Genomic DNA, 21,743 nt, shown 5'->3' with positions numbered 1-21,743 from the left:
GAGGGAATCTTCCTTTAGTTGAAGGTGGGGGTGAAGGATCTAAGGCACTAGTGTCAAAGCTAGACTGTGTTATCCAGAAGAGAAGACTTGGGTGATGAGATGTGATCTGATGCCCCTTGCAGCAGACAATGAGGAGTCCTCTGCGTGCAGATCATCATCATGTTCTTCTCCATGTAATTCTGCCTCCAAAGTAGCTAGGGCCACCTCCTCAGCAATGTCAAAGTCCAGACCTTTTTGCAGGGCACAGCACTCTTCAGCTGCGCACGACACTCTCTGCGTGTCACCAGCAACTCAACTGAGATTATGAACTCCTCCAGTCCCTTTTCACTCTAAAAATCAGAGTAGGAAATTTGCTCACAAGTACAATTGCTCTGTGTGCTGTTTATCGTGAGGGCGATGGAGGACAAAAGATTGCAGTGTTGAAATGGTAAAACTGCTGACTGTGCCCTAGAATGAAGAGTCTATTTCATTTCATATTCCATGCTGGCTGCAAAGCTCTGGCTATTTTTCACAATAATAGATACTTGTTTTGTCTCCCTAGATGTGTGAGTAACACAGCTGATGGGCCTGGAGAGAATGTGGATGATACATTGTGTGATTACGATGAAATGCCAGTTGGAGCCCGTCAGTGTTCTCTCCCCTGCCCAAATGACTGTGTAATGTCTGACTGGGGCCACTGGAGTATTTGTCCAAAAGTGGGTATTTTGTTTTAAATGTGTCTGATAAATTCAGAAAATCTAATGTTTCAGACATAACAGTCATTCATGTAGTCAGAATGTGGGAGAAAGAAATCAAAATTAGTGAGATTTATGTAGAAGGAACACTTAGTCATAGTGTCACTAGTTGAAATAGATGCTGTCAAATAAATTGTAAATATATTGTGTGAATAAATACTCAACGTATATATTCATGCTTGCGACCAGTGAAATAACTTTCAGCTAAATAAACAGTCACATCAAGACATGCAGCTTAGATAACAGATCATATCCAAATCAAACAAACTGAATTTCACTAAATGTTGTTGATTGTTTTACTATTGAGTCTCTGAAACAGTTTTCCTGTTTAATATTCTTGACTAATTGTTTGAGGATGTTTGTTAATGTGTTTGCATGTGACGAATTCAAATGAAGTGCACTTATACCTTAGAAAAACTATTATTAATTTCATAAAAATATGACAATTTGATATCACATAAAGTGCTCTGAGTATATTTATTCCTTGACTTTATAAAGTTAAATATACAGTGCCAAATCATTGGCCTGCGATCAAATGTTCCTCTTAAGTGGGAGCTGGAGTTAAAGGCCTTTGATAGAATTGTGTCCTTTTGTGTCATTCATTTTAAGTTATTCAAGTGTCGGTGCTGGATATTGAAACCAGTACTGTGCAGTTGCGTCATCACACCACTGACTTCCACTTTTAACATTTGGGTTCTGACTCTGCAATTGGCTGGAAAACTGAGGTCAAGAGCTAAATTCTGCTCTGTGAGTACCAAAAACTGAAACTCCAATCCCTCTATGCTGCAAAAATGTAATCATTATAGAACAATGTGATTCAGAGGTTGACATTTTAGTTCCTTGCTAAACATGAGAAAAAATTAATTAGAGGGTAACTATGAAGTTCTGTAGCTTTTAAATGGTTTCTAAGGCTCGTCAATACTCAAGCATCTTATTATGTTAAGTCCTGTTTTGCCCAGCTGTCTTGAAATTGTAGCTCGGAGTGACTAAAATGCCAATATGTTAATATATTGGAGCACATTTAAACACTGTTGAATTCCATTGTCTGATTAATTATTGTCTGTTTGCAAATAATGACATTTCTACCTACCCACAGAGTAACAGATTGCCTTAGCTAACTGTTGATTTGTGCTTAATTACGGAGCTCCATCTGACTTAATGAGTTAAACCTTAGGAAGCGCAGTCACTTCCACTTCCGTGTTTTAGCAGACACAGTTCAAAGTCTTGTGTAGAAGCAGACTGCACTGCTGCATAGCCGGCTAGTTAAAATCAGTGAGATATAGTTTGAGATTTTTTAATATAGGAAATTACTTTTTAATTGTTAATTATAATTAAAGTGTACTGAGGTCAAAGACAAAAATAAGTAGCAAACAGACACATTTAACAACTTTTAATAAGTGAACCTTCCATTCAATACATATCACGTAGTTAAAGATGCACTGTCTTTCTTTCAACTGAGTTTGTCAATTCTCCATCGTAACATCTAGAAACAAACTTCCCTAACAATCTCCCTGAGCTGTTTTTTATGCTGTCCAAGTGCAGCAGGAATATATGGCACAAATTCCAGCCAAAAGACCACGTCAAAGTGTCAATTGAACAATGAGTTTGCAGCAGTTCATTGCTAGATGTACATTTCCTTAAGCAAAACATAACACAATAGTATTTATGTAATTGCAGTAAGCCTCTCTCTAAGTACATGAGGCTCGGTGTCTCTGTGGCATCTATGAAACATTCATATCCCAGCCTGCATCTCTGCTGTGATGCTGGAGGAGGAAGCTGTATAAAATGGTGTCAAGTTCATGCTATGGGTACCCATCAAGTTATATTTTCCAGGTAATGGAATACACTTCTGAAAAAAAGCTGGAGCACATAAGAATACCTCTATGAAGGCTGCTATATTTCATTATTTCTTTTATTCTCTCCCCCCCCCAACCCCTGTCAAAATACAGTTATAGGGATATTATATTATGTAAACACAATCTTCTAAAAAAAACATTGCAAGTGGAGCAGACACCTTCCTTTTGGTCATTTCCTGCAGTCATTTATCTCCTGTACAATCCACCAAATGTTGGGTAACAAGATATAATTGCATCAATCTCTCATTAAAATTGACTTTATATTTTAAATTCTCCAGGATTTGTACCCAAATAAATTTCACCCAAACTTGTTTCTGTGCCTGTGAAGATAAGAATCTCGGCACTGATAGTTAATGATTCATAACAAATTAACTTGCAGCCATATGAAATGTTTTGATTGGCAAAGTACAGGAATATAGAAGAAAATAATTAAGATACCAAGTGTGAGGTTTAAAGGCAAAAGTTCAATTCAACTTAATGACAACAACTTGCATCTAGATAGCGCCTTTAGCTTCGAAAAAATGTCCCAAGGTGCTTCATAGAGGCATAAGATAAAAATGGATGCCAAAGGAGATAATAGGATGGGTAACCAAAAGATTGGTAAAAGAGGTGGGTTTTAAATAGGATCTTGAAGAAGGCGTGCAAAATGGAGAGGCGGAGGGGTTTAGGAAGGGAATTCAAAAGCATGGGGCTTCAGCAGCTGAAGCCTGAAGCCAAAGATGGGGCGAAGGGAGGATGGATGCGCAAGAGGCGCCGGAGTCAGAGGAACGGAGAGTTTTGGGAGGAGGTTACAGACATAGGGAGGGGTGAGGCAAAGAAGCAATTTAAAGTCAAGGATAAAAATGTTACAATTGAGGTGTTGGGAGTCCAAGAGCCCCAGGGCTGATGGGTGAGCGGGTCTTGGTGCGGGATAGGATATGGGTGGCAGAGTTTTGGATGAGCTGATGTTTACGGACAATGAAGGATGGCAGGCCAGCCAGGATGGCATTGGAATAATCAAGACTGGAGGCGACAAAGGCATGGTTAAGGTTTTAGCAGCACATGTGCTGAGGCAGGTGTAGAGGCGGGCAATGTTACAGAGGTGAAAGTGGGTGGTCTTTGCGATGGAGAGGATACGGGAGTAGAAACTTAGTTCAGGGTCAAATAGAATGCCAAGGTTGTGAACAGTGCTTTGGCCTGAGACAGTAGCCAAATAGACACATGGAATTGGTGGCAAAGGTACGGAGTGTGTGGCAGGCATCAGTGTTCAGTTGGAGGAAATTTCAGTTCATCTAAGACTGGATGTCAGACAAGAAGTCTGACAACATAGAGGTAGTGGGGAGTTGACAAAAATTATGGAGTGGCAAAGCTGAATGTCTTCAGTATACATGTGGAAGTTGACTTTATGTCAGTGGATGATGTAGCCAAAGGGCATGTAGATGAGGATGAGGAGAGGCCAAGGATTGATCCTGGGGGCACTCTGGAGATACTGGTGGAGGGGCAGGAAGAAAAGCCATTACTGGAAATGCTCTGGCTATGATTGGATAGATGAGTGGAACTAAGCAAAGGCAGTGCACTGAGCTGGACAGTGGAGGAGAGACGTTGGAAGAGAATAGTGTGGTCGAACATGTCAAAGACTGTAGAGATGTCGAGAAGGGAAAATGCACCACGGTCACAGAGGATGTCATTTGTAACTTTGGTTAGGGCCGTTTGAGTGCTGTGGCAGGGCGGAAACAGAGAGTTGCAGGAAAATTGGGCACAGATTTAGGAGGCGACAACATGTTCAACATGTTGGAGAGGAAAGGGAGATTGGAGATGGAGCAGTCGTTTGCAACTACAGGAGAGTTGAATGTGGATTTTTTGAAAAGGGTGTGATGACTGTAATTTTGAAAGGGTGGAGCACAGTGCTCGAGGAGAAGGAAACATTTATAATGTCAGCCAGCAGTGGGGCCAGGAAAGGAATTTCGATGATAAGCAGCTTAGTAGAAATGGGATCAAATGAGAAGGAGGTAGGTAATATGGAAGAGCTGAACTTGGAGTGGTTATAAGGAGAGATGGAATAGAAACTAGAGAGAGAGAGATAGAGAGGTAAGTTAAGGACTAGAGAAGGGGAGAGCCTGGGGGGAGGTTAGGCTCGGCACAAAGGGAAACGTAGAGACAACTGAACGGATGGTCTCAATCTTGGTGACAAAGAAGTCTATGAGCTGCTCACACCTTTTGTTGGAGATGACCTGGTGATGAATTGATGATGAATTGCTGAACCAGTTTTGCACTAGATACAGTCAAGCCAGCGCCCCTTGGATTTGAGGGAAGGACAATATGAGCCATACCCGGGGGAACAGCGGGGTTGGAGAAAGTAAAGATTTTTTGGGAACAAGGATATCAAAGGTGGAGGTCTGGGAGTGGTTGAGCAAATTGACAGCTGCAGAAGTGTCATGGTGATTGGAAGGCCCAAGGCTAGGAAGTTGGAAGTTTGAAAATGCAGTTGTAAATGACTTATGAAGATTTTTTTTTCCAGGGATGAGCACAGAAGAAAATGTGATTAGAAGAGAATAGGAGGATGTGGTTGGTAAGGGATGCAAGGAAGTGGTCTGAGATGCGCTCATCACTGATCAAGTCCATGGGAGTAGAGAGGCCACAGAAGATGGTAAGGTCCAAGGGGTGGCTATGAACATAGGTCGAAGAGTTTATATTGATGGTGAGGTTTAGGGAAAACAGGAGGACAGTGAATTCAGAGGAGCTGAGATGGAGGTTGAACTTACTGAGAATGAGGAGTCGCTTAGTACAGAAGCTGAGGGAAGAATGGAGGGGAGGATAGCTCTGAGAAACTCAGGGTGTGGCTTTTGGGGGTGGTAGACAAAGAAGATTTCAAAGAAGAGCTGAGATAGATGGAATATGGCTAGGTACTCGAAAGAAGAGAAAATGCAGAGAAGTAGAGGAGCTACCAAGGTGTGACTTGGTGATAAGGGCCATACCATCACGGTGGTGGTTTGGGCAGGGCAGGTATTAGAAAGTATAGCTAGGCAGGGAGGCTTTGGTAAGGGGCAAGTGAGCCACGTTTCAGACACAGTCACAATGTCAATGCAAACATGCACAACAAAGGCTTTGTTCACACATGAATGACATTCTGGAGGGAAATGTGAAGAGGGTCAATGATTGACCCACTGGCAGAGTCCAAAGGGGTAGTGGTGGGTTGGGTTAACCAAGATGGGAAGGAGGTTGACAAGGTTAGTCCCCATGGGCATGCCTGGTGGGGGAGTTGGGTTACTGCTTGTCAGGAGTCAACGATGAGTGCCTCAATAAGTACTTCAGAAAATGCCAAAAGAGGGGCAGAGTTCAACTGCGGGCTTATTCAAGGGGGATTTAAGTCTAGAACGGTGATAGGAGAATAAGAAGGCAAAGGAGTAGTAATGGATTGGGATTAGGGTGGAGAAAGTATCCAGAAATTAAAAGTGGCATGACTGGGAGACAAGAAGGGGTGGGGGTGGGGGGTGGTGGGGGAAGACAGGAGAGAAGGGCCTGAGAGAGGCCAAGAAAAATAAACGAGCTTGGGTCCAGAGTGGCAGCCAAAGTGCGCACATGAATGGACACGGAGGGAATATGGGTTGCATAGAGATGGCACAGATTTGAAGAGACATGTCCTGGTCGTAAACATAGGGTCTTTCCCATTGCTCCATGTGCCTTCTATTGAATGGATCAAAAATGATGACACTCAGCACCTGATGTTGGAATAAATGTTACAATACCTAATTAACCACTGTCAACCCACAGGTGCAAAACTTCAATGGATCAACAATCTCAGCAAAAAGAACAATTACGTACATTTGTATAGCACCATTAACGTACAAAAGTATATCAAACCTCACCAAATACTGAAGCATTCCACAAAGCGAGACTCACAAATTCAACAGAAGTTGTCCTTTTTTAGTGAGCCTCCCTCTGTGGGTTTACTGGGTCAAGGCATTAATCCCTGGTCTGACCTGATTCCCTGATGATTTACTAGGTATTGATTTTCTGATGGTTCAAGCCTGAACCTGTCCTCACTTAGCAAAAAATCCCCAATTATGATGACAAGAAATCTTTGAATAGCTTCCACACCTGGTATTAGTTTGTGCTGTTCAGCAACATCCAATTCTGACAGACTGTGCCCCCGCCCAAAAGCATCCAGATCATCAACTGAGAGTTCTGAACTGAATTATTGTAAACAATTTTACAACACCAAGTTATAGTCCAGCAATTTTATTTTAAATTCACAAGCTTTCGGAGGCTTCCTCCTTCCTCAGGTGAACCAAATGAAATCCTCGAAATGAAATCGCATTTATAATTCACAGAACAATGCTTGGTGATTACAGACAGTTTTTGCAACTGCCCGTTGCCAAGGCAATCAGTGTGCAGACAGACAGGTGTTACCTGCAAGGTCTCAGAATATACAAATCACCAAAAAAGAACAACAAACAAAAAAAAAGAGATAGAGAGGTAGAAACATAGAAAAGACAGCAACTGACCCATTATATTAAAAACAGATAACATTTGTTCGCTGGTGGGGTAACGTGTAGCGTGACATGAACCCAAGATCCCGGTTGAGGCCGTCCTCATGGGTGCGGAACTTGGCTATCAATTTCTGCTCGACGATTTTGCGTTGTCGTGTGTCTCGAAGGCCGCCTTGGAGTACGCTTACCCGAAGGTCGGTGGATGAATGTCCATGACTGCTGAAGTGTTCCCCGACTGGGAGGGAACCCTCCTGTTTGGCGATTGTTGCGCGGTGTCCGTTCATCCGTTGTCGCAGCGTCTGCATGGTCTCGCCAATGTACCATGCTCTGGGGCATCCTTTCCTGCAACGTATGAGGTAGACAACGTTGGCCGAGTCACAGGAGTATGAACCATGCACCTGGTGGGTGGTGTCCTCTCGTGTGATGGTGGTATCTGTGTCGATGATCTGGCATGTCTTGCAGAGGTTACCGTGGCAGGGTTGTGTGGTGTCGTGGACGCTGTTCTCTTGAAAGCTAGGTAATTTGCTGCGAACGATGGTCTGTTTGAGGTTGGGTGGCTGTTTAAAGGCGAGTAGTGGAGGTGTGGGGATGGCCATAGCGAGGTGTTTGTCCTCATTGATGACATGTTGAAGGCTGCGGAGAACATGGCGTAGTTTCTCCGCTCCGGGGAAGTACTGGACGACAAAGGGTACTCTGTTGGTTTCACAGTAACTGCATTAAATATACAGATTTAATAGGAATTAAAACTAACTGGTTATTATTTAAAGGGATATTTTTGAGTAACAGTAATTGTTTTGCTATATAGCTCACTCAAAACTATTGCAAAGAATTTCACTTCTGTCTCTGACTGAGGTAGAGCTGAAGAAAATTAAGACTACCGTGATATTTTTGATTCTGTTTAATGATTTATTTATAGATTTTTTTTTTAAATGACGGCAGGCACCAGATTTTGCTCACCCTTTAAGACAAAGCATCATGCAGCCGCATTACTTTTTATCAGATGAACAGAAGACAGGGAATGTGGTGCAAACCATTTCCGTTAAACGTTAATAATTTGACTGGGTGTGGTGCCACAACAACCAATTGGGAAAAGGAGTGACTAAAAACCACTTCCTGTTGCACAGAAAAAAAGTAACTGGTTCTTTGAATTATACCAGCCACCACAGCAAAAAAACAAAAATTTAAAAAGCACCATTTCATTTTTATAAATACAGTGTAAGATTTGAATTCGCATTCTCATTTTAGCTAATATCTTTCCAAGAAAGCACATTAAATTTTGTGTCGATGTTGCTATTCACATTTGTGTATTTGGAATTTTTACATAGGAATGTAACATTTTGAACATCCGTGTTCGAACTCGATATCCACTACGTCTACCAGCAGATGGGAAAACCTGCCCCGAAGCCTCTGAGCTAGAGCCCTGTGCTCTTAACAAAAACTGCTTTCACTATCACTACAACCTAACAGGTAATTGGCTATTCCAAAATGGCATAAAGTGAATGCCATTTAAGATCACTTCTGAAAAACATCATTTATTTTTATTTTCATTGATCTTTTTTAAATGAAAGCAGCAACTGGTGATTTAAACAATTAGCATTAGGTTGTCATTTTATTTTCCTAGTTCAGGATCTAATAATTTAAATTGTGCAGCATTATTTAATAACTGGTCTTCTAAAATAAGACCTTACAAATAGCATACTAGACACTAAACTGGATGATGTGGTTAATTAACTGAAAGTAAAGATTCCTGCCAACATGGAGTTGCCTCCTGATCATAGAACATTATCTAAGTAGAGTATTTTCATGTATTTATTTCAACGTTTTTTTTTTGTTATATAGTCTGTCCCACTTGCATGCAATATTGAGTTCACTCACCTTCAGAAAAAAAATCCATACAGGTGGATTTCCCTCTTCAAAACTCCCCTCTTCAATCCAGTCAAAGTGACAGTTGTGCTTACCTATATTTTTAATGTTGGGAAAAACTCTGTAACTTTATAAAATGGTTTTGCCTAGGCTAAAGGCGTGTTACGTCCTGACAGAAGAGAGAACACACTCGGCAACAGAAACTCAACCTGTAGGGATTTCTCAGTAGCTTGTATATGCTGAGGTTCAACTAACAATGATAGGTCTGGGATCCTGGATGAAGTCCAGGCTCAGGCTTTTCACATAGGCAAAGGCTTCCAACAGAAAATATTGTCATTAGTATTTCAAATACAGAAAACACTGTGTAGGTAAGTTTATGTTTCCTTGTTTGTATCTTAAAAAAATATTGTTATTATGTTACGGCCTTTATTTAATTTTGTATGTACTCTGCTTGTAGGTTAGGTCAGGTGTTAAAACCTGCTACCGTAATGACAGTAGACGGTACTGCCTGTGACTGGTCAATGCCGAGTGCCAGGCAGCAGTTGAGTAACCTGGCCACTTCCAGAAAGTGCCAACGGCTTCAGGCAGATGAACGTCTGGAGAAGGGTAGTGGGACTCTTGATGTAGGAAATGCAGATGAGCTAATCCTTGAATTAGCCAACATCATCCACAACCTGCAAGCCATGATGCAGCTGCAGTACAGAACAAGTCAATGAAAGAACAAGAAAAGCTCTGTGATAGATGACTGATGAAGTACTTAGCTTAGTGGAGAAAGCAAGATGCCGGCCAAGAGGATGTTGGAGCAAATTGATTGGTTCAGCTCCTCTTTCCTTTGATTGATAGATTTTACTGACTGCTTATGCTTGATTCATTGTTTTCATATGTCCCTAGGAGTTCCTTATTGAAAGTTTACTTTCCTTTTATGCATTATTCATACATTCCATGCTTGTTCAGTTGCGATTTGATGCTGTTTTATGAATTTGAAAATTGAGCCCGTGTTCTTTCTGTCTTTTTGTCCCTCTGAATCTCTCTCGCTCTGTTTCTCTTCTCTTCTGCTGGTCTCTCTCTGCTCTTCTGCTTCTCTCCTCTACTCCCCTCTCTTATTCCTCTCCTCTGATCTTGAAAAAGAAAAAAAAATGAAGGGTATAGCTCTTTCAGAGAGCTGACAAGCATTTTGGGCTGAATGGCCTCCAACTATGCAATGATTCTTCTTTCTTTGTACTCTTCTACTTCTGTCTGTTTTTTTTAAATTTTGGCCAGGGCATCGTGGGTGGGGTTCATTAGTGGAAAGAGGGGTCTGGCCAGGGCCCTAGGCTGGCTGGACATGGCAATTGGTGAGTCTTCCATGGGGCAAGAGATTTGGCAATGCTATAGATTGGTTTACAGGTCAGAGGAATGGAAAGCATCCAGCAAGGGACACGGGCCATGAATGCAGAGTTACAGTAAAGCAAGTAATGCCATGGACCACAGTGCCACCTAGCTTCCAGAGGACTGAAAGATAAGTATAATGGTAAGTAGGCTTTTATAACTTAAAAAACAGCTTAAAACTAACAGTCAACAGTCAGATCTGCGTATAACAGCAATAGCATGACAGCCAAATCGTGACACAACCCAAATGACTTAAAAACTTTAAAAAAAATATACATATAGTATTGTCATGCTGTTGGAACTGTGCATACCAGTGGGTATCCTCTGGCGTTGCTCATGCTGAATTGAAGGATATACTGTTTCATGCTTTGTAATGTACAATGTACTATCAGGGCCACTGATTTATGATTGAATTAGTTATTTTTATTGTATTGTGCAAGTGTTAATATTTTAAGCTCAAATTTTACGAATATCTGAATTTACATGGAAACTGTAAGTTGGTGTCTTGATTAGTATTAAATGTTTGTTTAACTATGTGGGTAATTTCAATCCTTTCCTTTTATTTAAAGCTAAAGATACAGAGGAAAATCTAAAAGACTGAGAAGGGGTTGCAGGATGTCGGGGTTACCAGGTTCTGGTAAGAATGGGAGGGGGTCTCAAGGTGTGACAGCACCACTGGGAGTTCTAGGCTGTGGGAGGAGTGAGAAAGGGTTTCCACGAGTGAGGGGGCAACTTTGGGTGTGGCAATTCTGGAATATGGGAGCATTACTAAGTTGAGAGCATTGTTGCTGTCAACTCCTGCCACCACCACAACTGGATTCTGAGCTTCCTTGCAGCGTTAAAAGCCGTATTCCTTCAAGCACTTACAACAACTTAATGTTTATTTTCTTGAAAAACTTTACGGCAGTTTACGACAAATGCCAGGAACGTGGCTTTTGGCACCCTGGGTGGGGTGTCTTCAGAACTCGAGCTTGGGGTTTGGTCATGGCAAGGGCGATATGGACCAATCGTGGTGAAATGTTTGATGCCAACTGCTAAAGATGGGAATAGGCAGCATCGGATGACAGGCCCAATTTTAGCTACCTCAATAGGTGATGTCATCTGTGTGGAAACAGAGTTAGGAGATCTGAGGTGAGTATGCAACAACAACAACTAAGTTGGAGACCAAGCTTGGAGAACTCAGTCAGAGGTAAGTAAAATGAACAGGTAAGTTTAATCATCACAGACAGGTGTGTCCAACATAGTGTAATAGAAATAAGCATGCCAAGAAAGCGTTAAAGGAACCAAGCGTGACATTGACAAGTGAGCACTATATGCAAGACTTCAATACATTATCGAAAGAAATGTAGATATAGAGATGGGGTCCTGTTCCAACATGCAACACTATGATGTCATGATTGATAGGCATATAAGCAGCACATGAAAACAAAATCCTTTAAATATATAAATACAGGACCAGGAAAGACCGAAGTCCATCTTACAAAAACAATACCCCTCAATCGCCCACCCAAATATCTAGTTCTCCCTTAAATCTTTCCACACTATCTTTTGCCGTCATCCCTGGGAAGTCTGTTCCACGCAACATCACCTTTTGTGTAAAGTAGTTAAATCTAAACTGTCTCTGCCCTTCTTTCTTCTAACTTTGCGTCCAAGTCCATGCCCCGAAACTTTCTATTTTATTTGCTCCAAAATCTAAATGGATTTAAGTAGACATTTTTACTGGAGCAATTTATTTTGGTGAGTGCTATTGATTTCAAAAAACTGGAGAGTTCAGGAACTTCAATACGATGACACTTATCCTTTTTTTTGCAGGTATATAACATCACTGTTATCGAACGCCTTTAAAATGTAATTTTGTAAGCACATATAAGCTTCGTGTCGTCAATATTCTTGCCTGCAAGGAAATAAATAGCCATGCAGAGTTGAGTGTCGTCCCATCATCACTGACCTCCATGTCATTGTGCTAGATTCTAACATCAGCAGTCATTTGATGGAACTGTGAATTATGCCAGTTAGACACCAGCACTACTCTGCGAAGCCTTTTGAAACATTGACATACATATTCAAAAGTGGCTGGTGTGAAGACAGTATTTCTCAGCAGTGGTATAATGTTCTTAGAATCATAGAATCATAGCAAAGTTACAGCACGGAAGGAGGCCATTTGGCCCATTAAGTCCATGCCGGCTCTATGCAAGAGCAATCCAGCTAGTCCCACTCCCCCGCCCTATCCCCGTAGCCCTGCAAATCTTTTCCTTTTAAGTACTTATCCAGTTCCCTTTTGAAAGCCACGATTGAGTCTGCTCCACCACCCCCCTGGCAGTGCATTCCAGATCCTAACCACTTGCTGTGTGAAAAAGTTTTTCCTCATGTCACCTTTGGTTTTTTTGCCAATCACCTTAAATCTATGTCCTCCGGTTCTTGACCCTTCCGCCAACGGGAATAGTTTCTCTCTACCTATTCTGTCTAGACCCTTCATGATTTTAAATATCTCTATTAAATCTCCTCTCAACCTTTTCTGTTCTATGGAGAACAACCCCAGCTTCTCCAGTCTATCCACATAACTAAAGTCCCTCATCCCTGGAAACATTCTAGTAAATCTTTTCTGCACCCTCTCTAAGGCCTTCACATCTTTCCTAAAGTGCGGTGCCCAGAACTGGACAGTTGTTTTATAAAGGTTCATCATGACTCCTTCATGACTTCCTTCTTTTCTCAATAAACCTGTTAGCAATTAAAAGCAAATCATCTTGTTTGAATTAATAATATTTCTGAGGTGGTTAACTGTAACAGATACAGCTCTAGCCCACAATCAACACAATGACTTTTTATGGATGTGGTTTTGTGATTCTCAGAATGGAGCTCTTGCCAGTTGAGTGATAAAGCAGTCTGTGGGCAAGGACTGAAGACCCGCATGCTGGACTGTGTGCAAAGTGACGGGAAGTCAGTCAATATCAAACACTGTGAGAAGGTGAGACCTCGATATGAAGTGCAGTTTGATGTTGAATCTGGCTGATCTAGAGGCGCAATTGTACAGAAATAAGATGGACTGTTAACTGCATAACAACTGCAATAGTTTATTATGTGTAAGCTTATTTAAACTCTTTCCTCTTGTACAAATCAGACCCAACGACATCAACATAAAACAGTAAAGTTATTAACAAGAAATTTCTGACTCATTTAATGCATGACATGATTAAACAGTTTAATATTTTTGCTTACACTTTCTAACATAATGCATAATATTCACATTGTGAGCAGTGAAACCATCATTTGAAAGATACTTACAGCAACGTGTCAGTGATGCCTCCCACATCAGCTTGGCTGCCTCCCTCTGCGCTTTCATGGCATAGTAGGAGAGAATTTCCTGGCTCAGTGTCCAGGCACACTGGATTGTCTGGATGCAGTAAATATTACAAAATCGCATTGGTTTGGGCACAGCCTGTAAAAGGAACACGTCCAACTTTACCTCCGTTCATTTAAATGTAGGGAAAACCAGGCAAGTTCTTTACCGAGATGCACTCCACCCTCAACTTTCTGATAAGTGTTGTGCCCATGGTGATCCAGTGCCCTAATAATTCTGCCTGCTTGACTCCTAGTGTATCACCTGTTTATGTTGGAGGGGCTCTCCTCTGTTATGCTTTATGATTGGTAGTGGAAAGTATTAAAACCTTTTCTCAGTTGCGTTTGTCGTTTACAATTGACTTGAACTGTTAAGCAACCTCCACCTGGTCCTGATTTGGGGAATTGACCCCTTAGTGCCATTTGTGGCTATAATCTCCCACACCACCTGGTCCACTTCATATTCCATGAACTTTTGCTTGCTTATATTTTTGAGCAAGTAGGCCATTTTCTGAATAGCTCAACTTTATGATTCTCTGTTTGTTACCTGTTTAGGAAGTAACAGAAATTGTTATGGTCTCAGATGACTGGGTGGCTTAACATTCTCCCAATGGAAAACTCAGTGGACCCAAAAAATAGTGCATGATTAGCTTGGCACATACAATAACTTCAAAACTGTGCAAAGTGCTTAATGCCGCCAGTCTGAAATTAGCTCATCACATTCCATTGTTCTCTTTGTCATTTGAATAGGGAAATCTTTGCTGCGTATCCAATCAGTGTTGTATCTCATCTGAGAATGCGTTCGTACAGAAGTGGAAAAGTTTTTCATTTCCCAGCACTGATGACAGCAAACAAAAATATCACCAGAAATGTATAAATAATTTTAAAAGAGCCTTTTATTGCAAGGGAATTCTGTTTCAAATATATCTTCAAAAAGTATAATCAGAAATATGGGTTGATTCTAGGATCTGTGCTCCCAGTGGAGAGTTGCATTCATATGGAGCACAAGTTGAACATAGGTCTACAACTTTATATCCTTTATTCTCTGACCCATGCTCTCTGTGAATGTAGCTCCCCGCTGGGAGCGTATTATTGTGGAATTACCCCTATAGTCGCATCATGCAGGAATTACATGGCACTCTGTAAAATTTGAACAAAGTGAAGGCTTCACATTTTGAATATATTAAAAACAAAATAAAAGGTCAGGAAAAATGTTTTTACATTCTGAAAATGGATATGGATACTTTGGTCAAAACCATTTTTAAACTTGTGCCTGTGTATAACTTTATCTTATTGCCCAATACAAAAGAGTGGTATTTTACAGTTTAATATTTTCAGTGGTGAGTTATAGATTTTTGCCCCACTAAACCAATCTATTGCAGTAGTATGTCTAGATACATAATTTTTTGAAGCTAACTCTATATAAGTCCATGCAAATCATGTCATTGGTGGATTACAGATTCCAAACGTGTCAAGCTTGACATGCTTACACAAAGTCAGCAATTAAACAGTAAAGCATACACCAGCAAAATATACTGCATCAATAAAACCGAAATCAATGAGATGTTAGTAAAGTGTCAGAGCCTACATTTTTAGGTTGAAATCTAAGGGTTCTCAGGTCCTAGTTTAACATTTATATTGAACCCAAATACTTTAAATAGATTAATCTGTTTATTATTGTCATTGTGGCTTCACTGATCCAGTCATCAGCTGATGGGGATAACACTAGATTTACATTATGTGTGAAAAAGCGTTTTGACCAAGGCTAATAGTGAACAGCAAAAGCATTTATGGTTTTAATCAAATTATAATACAACACAAAACAAAATAAAAGGGGTGTTTCAGCGAGTGGAGAGCAGTGCTCACAAAAAGCACATCTCGGGAAATCACAGGATCACAGCAATCCTAAGATTCCTTAGCATGCATTGAAATATTTAAGAACCTGTGACAAGGTCATCAAACTCAGTGCTTGCAGATTATGTACAATCTACCCTGCCAATCTACCCTGTTATCTCTTGAGGAAAAGCCCTTCAGAATATCTATCCATCCCTTCATCTCCCACTATTCACCTCCCTCACAAGGAGCATGCAGCAGAACAAGAACCAGAAAGTACTTAAGTTCTTTGCAAAAACAGAATTCAAAAGTTAAAGATTTACATTAGTTGTATATATCTGTGCTATTGAGAATCGTAACTGAATTGCACCATTGAATAGCCAGTCTACTGTTACATTTCTTTGTTTCCTTTCTCCAAGCTGCAACTGGAATCTCCCTGGCGTTTATCTATGTACTGCTTTGTGGAGTGCCCTGTAAACTGCCAGCTGTCAGGGTGGTCTTCATGGTCTGAATGCTCCCGTGTTTGTGGATTTGAGGGTATGTACATGCTTACGAACGTCAAAATGCAGGGATTGGTTCGCCTTTCACTATAAGATATTAAGACAAGCAGTTATTGAGTTTAATCTAACAAATGACATGCAGGTGGCATTCCAATGGGCTAATTGCATAGTAATTGCTTAAATTTAATAAGGCCTAGTTAGAGAACGTGTACGTTGGTTGTCACAACAATTCAGTTGTTGGTTTCTTAAGTACTTGTAAATTACTTAAATTTTTTATTGCTGAATTGTGGGAAAAACCGACATAGAAGGCACAGCACACATAAACAAATGTTTCTAAATGTATGATGTACGACGGTAAGGCTGAAAGGAAGCAATTGCCTCACTGTCTGTGTCTTCCTGATGTCAAATAATATTCTATATTCAACCAAAATAAACATTATATAATTGTAGTGAATCATGTCAAACATGTTTTACTCTTCACTGCAATATTACTAGTTTAAATGTGGAATTTATTTGATAATAATTCTAGATTCCGTGCACGTTTATAACAGTTTGCATTTAATATTCGATGCAGCATTTGAATTTTGCATATCTGAATTATTCAGTACTGAACATATTGCAAATTCAGAAACCTTTAGATGAATTACAGTGACTCTGAAAGTAAAGCATGTCTGCACAGTAGACCTGTGATCAATATTCTTTTTAGATGGTCAGTTTAGTGCTGATTAATCATTTTATTTGCATCTTATGGTATTTCTATTACTTCCTCCACCATTAGATAATGCAAATATGTAGTCATTGTTAGAAGCGAGAGCACAACTGAAATCATAACATTGTGTGACCTGAATAGGAACATTTCATGTTGGTTGGTAATATCCCAAAGTTTACACGAGTTGGGTAATTGAGGTTCAGATCAAAACAACGTAGCATATTTGCTCATGTCTGTACTTGCAGAGCTACTGGGGGTAATTTTGGCTTTGTGCGATAATGTGAAACAGGAGATAGCGAATTGGCAGCCCGTTTTACACCTCTCCTGATTTTTATTTCCATTGAAGTCAATATCGCCCGTTTTGCACGATGGCACAAAGTCAAAATTAACCCCACTGTGTGTATTTAACACCAGAACTACCTGGTGAAGCTACAACACAGGATTACATGCATGGTAAACAGCGAAAGCAGCATATTATAAACAGAGCTAAGCAATCTCACAAGCAACATATCAGGTCAAAGCTCTGCAACCCTGCCCTATCCAGTCGTGAATGATGGTGGACATTTAACTAACAGGGAGAGGAGGCTCCATGAACATCTCCATCATCAACAAAGGCAGAGCTGAAGCATTTGCAACCATCTTCATCCAGAAGTGCCGAGTGGATGATCCTTCTCGGCATCGTCCTGAGGTCCTCACCATCACGGAGGCCAGCCTTCAGTCAATTTGATTCACTCCATGTGACTTCAAGAAACGGCTGAGCACACTGGACACAGGACAGCACTGTTGTCCTTTGAGGATAGATTGAGTAAAATGGGCCTATTCTCTGGAGTTTAGAAGAATGAGAGATGATCTCATTGAAACGTATAAAATTCTTGGAGGGCTTGACAGGGTAGATGCTGAGAGGCTGATTCCCCTGGCTGGAGAATCTAGAACTAGGTGGGTTATAGTCTCAAGATAAGAGGTCAGCCATTTAGGACTGAGATGAAGAAGAATTTCTTCACTCAGAGGGCTGTGAATCTTTGGAATTCTCTACCCCAGAGGCTGTGGTTGCTCAGTCGTTGAGTATATTCAAGATTGAGATCAATAGAATTTTGGACACTAAGGGAATCAAGGTATACGGGGATAGAGTAGGAAAATGGAGTTGAGGTAGAAGATCAGCCATGACCTTATTGAATGGCGGACCAGGCTCGAGGGGCCATATGGCCTACTCCTGCTCCTATTTCTTATGTTAAAGGCCACGGGCCCCAACAACATGCCGCTGTAGTGCTTAAGACTTGTGCTCCAGAACTAGCCACACCCCTAGCTGTTCCAGCACAGATACAACACTGGTATCTACCTGACAATGTGGAAAATTGCCCAGGTATGTCCTGTCCACAAAAAGCAGGACAAATCCAACACAGACAATTACTGCCCTATCAGCCTACTCTCAATCATAGCAAATGATGGAAGGAGTCATCAATAGCACTATCAAACAACACTGACTCACCACTGCTCACTGATGTTAAGTTTGGGTTCTGCCAGAACCACTCATTTCCAACTGGACCAGCTATATAAATACGGTGGCTACTAGAGCAGGTCAGAGGCTGATTATTCTGCAGCGAGTGCTTTACCTCCTGATTCTCCAAAACCTTTTCACCACCTACAAGGAACTCCCTACCTAACAGCACTGTGGGAGAACTTCACCACACAGACTGCAGAGGTTGAAGAAGGTGGCTCACCACCACTTTCTCAAGGGCAGTTAGGGATGGGCAATAAACGCCCACATCCGATGAACGAATAAAAAAAAGTCAGGAATGTGATGGAATTCTATCCACTTGCCTGAATAGGGGCAGCTGCAACAACACTCAAGAAGCTCGACATGATCCAAGACAAAGCAGTTTGCTTGATCGGCACTTCCTCCAGTAGCCTAAACATCCATTCCCTTCACCACCAGCCTACCGTGGCTGCAGTGTATCCTATCTACAAGATGCACTGCAGCAACTCGCCAAGGCTTCTTCGGAGGTGCCTCCAAAACCTGCACTTTCTACTACAAAAGACAAGGGCAGCAGGTGTATGGGAACACCATCACCTCCAAGTCACACACCATCCTGACTTGGACATATACTGACATTCCTTCATCATTGCTGGGTCAAAATCCTGGAACTCCCTTCCTAATAGCACTGTGGGAGCACCTCCAATACATGGACTGAAGTGGTTCAAGAAGAAGGCCCACCACTTTCTCAAGGGAACTGGGGATGGGCAATTAATGCTGTCCCTACCAGTGATGCCCACATCCCAAGAATGAATTAAAAAAACAGCAGTAAAGGTAACTTATTTTGGTAGATTAAATTCCTGGTGACCTATTTATGGATAATTTAATGCCAGATTATGTTTTCTCTTCTTGTGCCTTTGAGCTAATTGGTCTAGGTTTAATAAGGCCAGTATCGAAACACTGATGGAAAAGAAGTGAATTTGTGTTTGTAATTCTACTGATATAGCAAAAGGAACTGTAGCTATGATCCCATATTAACCAGGAGATTCATGCAACAGCCTTTGCCTGTCAGTTTGATTCAGTGGTACAGCTCTCACCGTTGAATCAGAAGGTAGTCAGTTCAAATTCCAATCCAGAATTTCAGCACATAATTTGAGCTGACACTTCAATGCAGTACTGAGGGAGTGCTACATTGTTGGCATTGGTCTCTTTTCAGATAAGGCAGTAAACTGAGGCCCCATCTTCCTTTTGACGTGGATTTAAATGCTCCCATAGAAATGTACATGATCAGAGTAGACCATTCAGTCCTTTGTGCCTGTGCCGTTGCTTTGCTAGAGCAATCCAAAACCAATCCCACTTACCTCTGCTCTCCTCATAGCCCCATATCTTCCTCTGCTTCAAATATTTCTTCATTTTTCCCTTGGAAGATTCCCATTCCTTGCTCCAACAATCCTCTGTGTAAAAAAAAATTCTCCTAACCTCTCCCCTCACTCTCCTAGTGACAATTTTGATTTGATGACACATTGGGCTCGATTTTACCGGCGGGTTTCCTGTGCGTTTCCAGCGGGGGGGGGCCCCGAAAATCCCGATATCCAGGCACGTGACCGGATCGCGCCACGATCCCGCCCACTTCTGGGTTCCCCGATGACGTGCGGGGGTGCGTGCGTAGCCCCCGCTGGTGGGAATCCCACAGGCAATTAAAGCTAGCGGGATGCCACTTGAGTGTATTTATTTCGCTTGTTCAGGTCATTAACTGACCTGATTAAGGGACTGTGTGTGATTTTGGAGAAACATGGGACTGTTTCCCACACTGGGGGAAACAATCCTAGTTGAACTGGACGTGTTGCAGCCGTCAGCCGCAAAGGTCCATTTGACAGGTGGGGGGGAGACCCTCACCCATTGCAGGAGGCCGCTCTGTCACTTGGGACACTAAGTGTGGCCTCCACCACCCCCTCACCAACCTGCATACTCACCCCAGGGTCCGGAGACATGTGCCTACCTTGCGGACCCCCTCAGATGTACATCTTGCGGATGGGGGCCGTCGTAGCTGCAGTCCTGACCCCCTCGGAGGGCGAACAGCATCACCAGCCTCGCCATCCACGCCGTCCACCTCTGACACGTGGAGCTCCACAACAGAGTGCTGTGACACATCCACCTGTACAGCAGGAGGGAGGGCTACCGCAGAGAGAGACGCGTCGCAGAGGGCACTACCCTCGCCACAGGGTCCACAGACCGAGGCGCAGCTCCCCGGACCTCTCCGAGCAGCAGTGCACACGGAGGCGCAGATTCACTCGACATGTAGTCGTGGACATCTTCAGCCTCTTTCATGCCGAGCTGCTCCTGGCTGGCCCCAGCACCATCTGCTTACCTGTCGCTGCCAAAGTCACCACTGCCCTCCACAACTTCTCTGCATCCTTCCAGGGTGCAGCCGGGTACACCGCCGATGTCTCTCAGTCGTCTGCGTGGAAGAGCCCTGCAAATACACCTGCACCTACTCTGCAGTGACACAATGGGTGGCATCAGTGGTGGGTCCTCATAGTAATACCCAGGAGCGGGCATTATTGCACAAAACAGACAGGATTCGCGGAGACATGGCAGTGGTGGTGCCAATATAATGTGTCATGTGAGTTGTTCTGAAATTCAATATAGGTAACACCCATGACAAACCCTCAAACACCCTTGTGCATCCCTTTCATGCTCACGACACGTTTGCCTTACGCTGCCTACTGCACATATGTGATGCATGCCCTGTGGCTGCAGCACAGGTGGTGGCAGGTTGAGTGAGGCTGGCCGTGAGGGAGATGCACGAGAGGGTAAGTATGGGATAGAGCCATGAGATTGTATGAGGATTGGGTTGCGTGTTAGTGGCGGGGTGAGTACTCGAGAGGTGAGTAGGTGCAGGTAAGATGAGGATGGGGTTTGAGTGGGTATGAGGGGTGATGTGACAGAGTGGTGTTGGCGGTGCCGATGGAGATGTGGGGTGGGGGCAGTGTTGTGGCAGACGGAGTGTAGGGGAAAGACTACGTGTTCTCACTGTGGCTGACCTACTGCGGTCATTGGAGCGCCTCCTGCACTGTATGCAGGTGGGCGATATGTTGGTGGTGCAGGTGACCTCCTCTGCCACCTCGAGCCAGGCCTTCTTGGTGGCAGAGGCAGGCCACTTCCTCCCGCCCACCGGGTGGAAGATCTCTGTCCTCCCCTTCCTCCTCACCCCATCTGGTGATACCTGGGGTGAGGCATCATTAAACTGGGAGCAGCCTTCCCCCTGGGCTGCTCCATGCTGTAATGTGTTCTATTGGTTGCAGCATCTGTCAGTGGAGGACTGCCCCTTTAAGTAGAGAGCCTCCAGCTGACAGATCGTACTGTGCATGTGCAGCCCGCCCAACGCGCAGCCCAGCAGCGCGGAGCCCGGAGGAGCAGGTAATTGGATCCAATTAGTGGATTGCCTGCTACGATCGCGCGGGCAACCCACTAATTTCACCGAACGTGAAACCCAACCCGCCGGAAACCCGCAGGCCTGGTAAAATCGGGCCCATTGTTATTGGTTCCCCAAACAGAGGAAAGAGTCATTCCCTATTAACCCTATCGAAATCCTTCATAATTT

The 21,743-nt window shown here is 42.7% G+C and overlaps 1 protein-coding gene across 5 annotated transcripts in view; it reads left to right on the top strand.

Annotated features, from left to right (window-relative positions):
• Nucleotides 1-21,743, top strand: part of thsd7ba (thrombospondin, type I, domain containing 7Ba) — a 646,137-nt gene that overhangs the window by 548,395 nt on the left and 75,999 nt on the right. For all 5 annotated transcript variants that reach the window (XM_067987207.1, XM_067987208.1, XM_067987209.1 and 2 more), the window contains exons 17-20: nucleotides 542-695; nucleotides 8,385-8,526; nucleotides 13,140-13,255; nucleotides 15,879-15,996. In XM_067987207.1, coding sequence (XP_067843308.1) covers nucleotides 542-695; nucleotides 8,385-8,526; nucleotides 13,140-13,255; nucleotides 15,879-15,996 — 530 coding nt within the window. The remainder of the gene's footprint in view (nucleotides 1-541; nucleotides 696-8,384; nucleotides 8,527-13,139; nucleotides 13,256-15,878; nucleotides 15,997-21,743) is intronic.

This window comes from Heptranchias perlo, chromosome 7 (genome assembly GCF_035084215.1).
Source record: "Heptranchias perlo isolate sHepPer1 chromosome 7, sHepPer1.hap1, whole genome shotgun sequence".
Taxonomy (NCBI): domain Eukaryota; kingdom Metazoa; phylum Chordata; class Chondrichthyes; order Hexanchiformes; family Hexanchidae; genus Heptranchias; species Heptranchias perlo.
The sequence above is the reverse complement of the archived record's forward strand: the minus strand, read 5'-3'. Positions and strand labels throughout refer to the sequence as shown.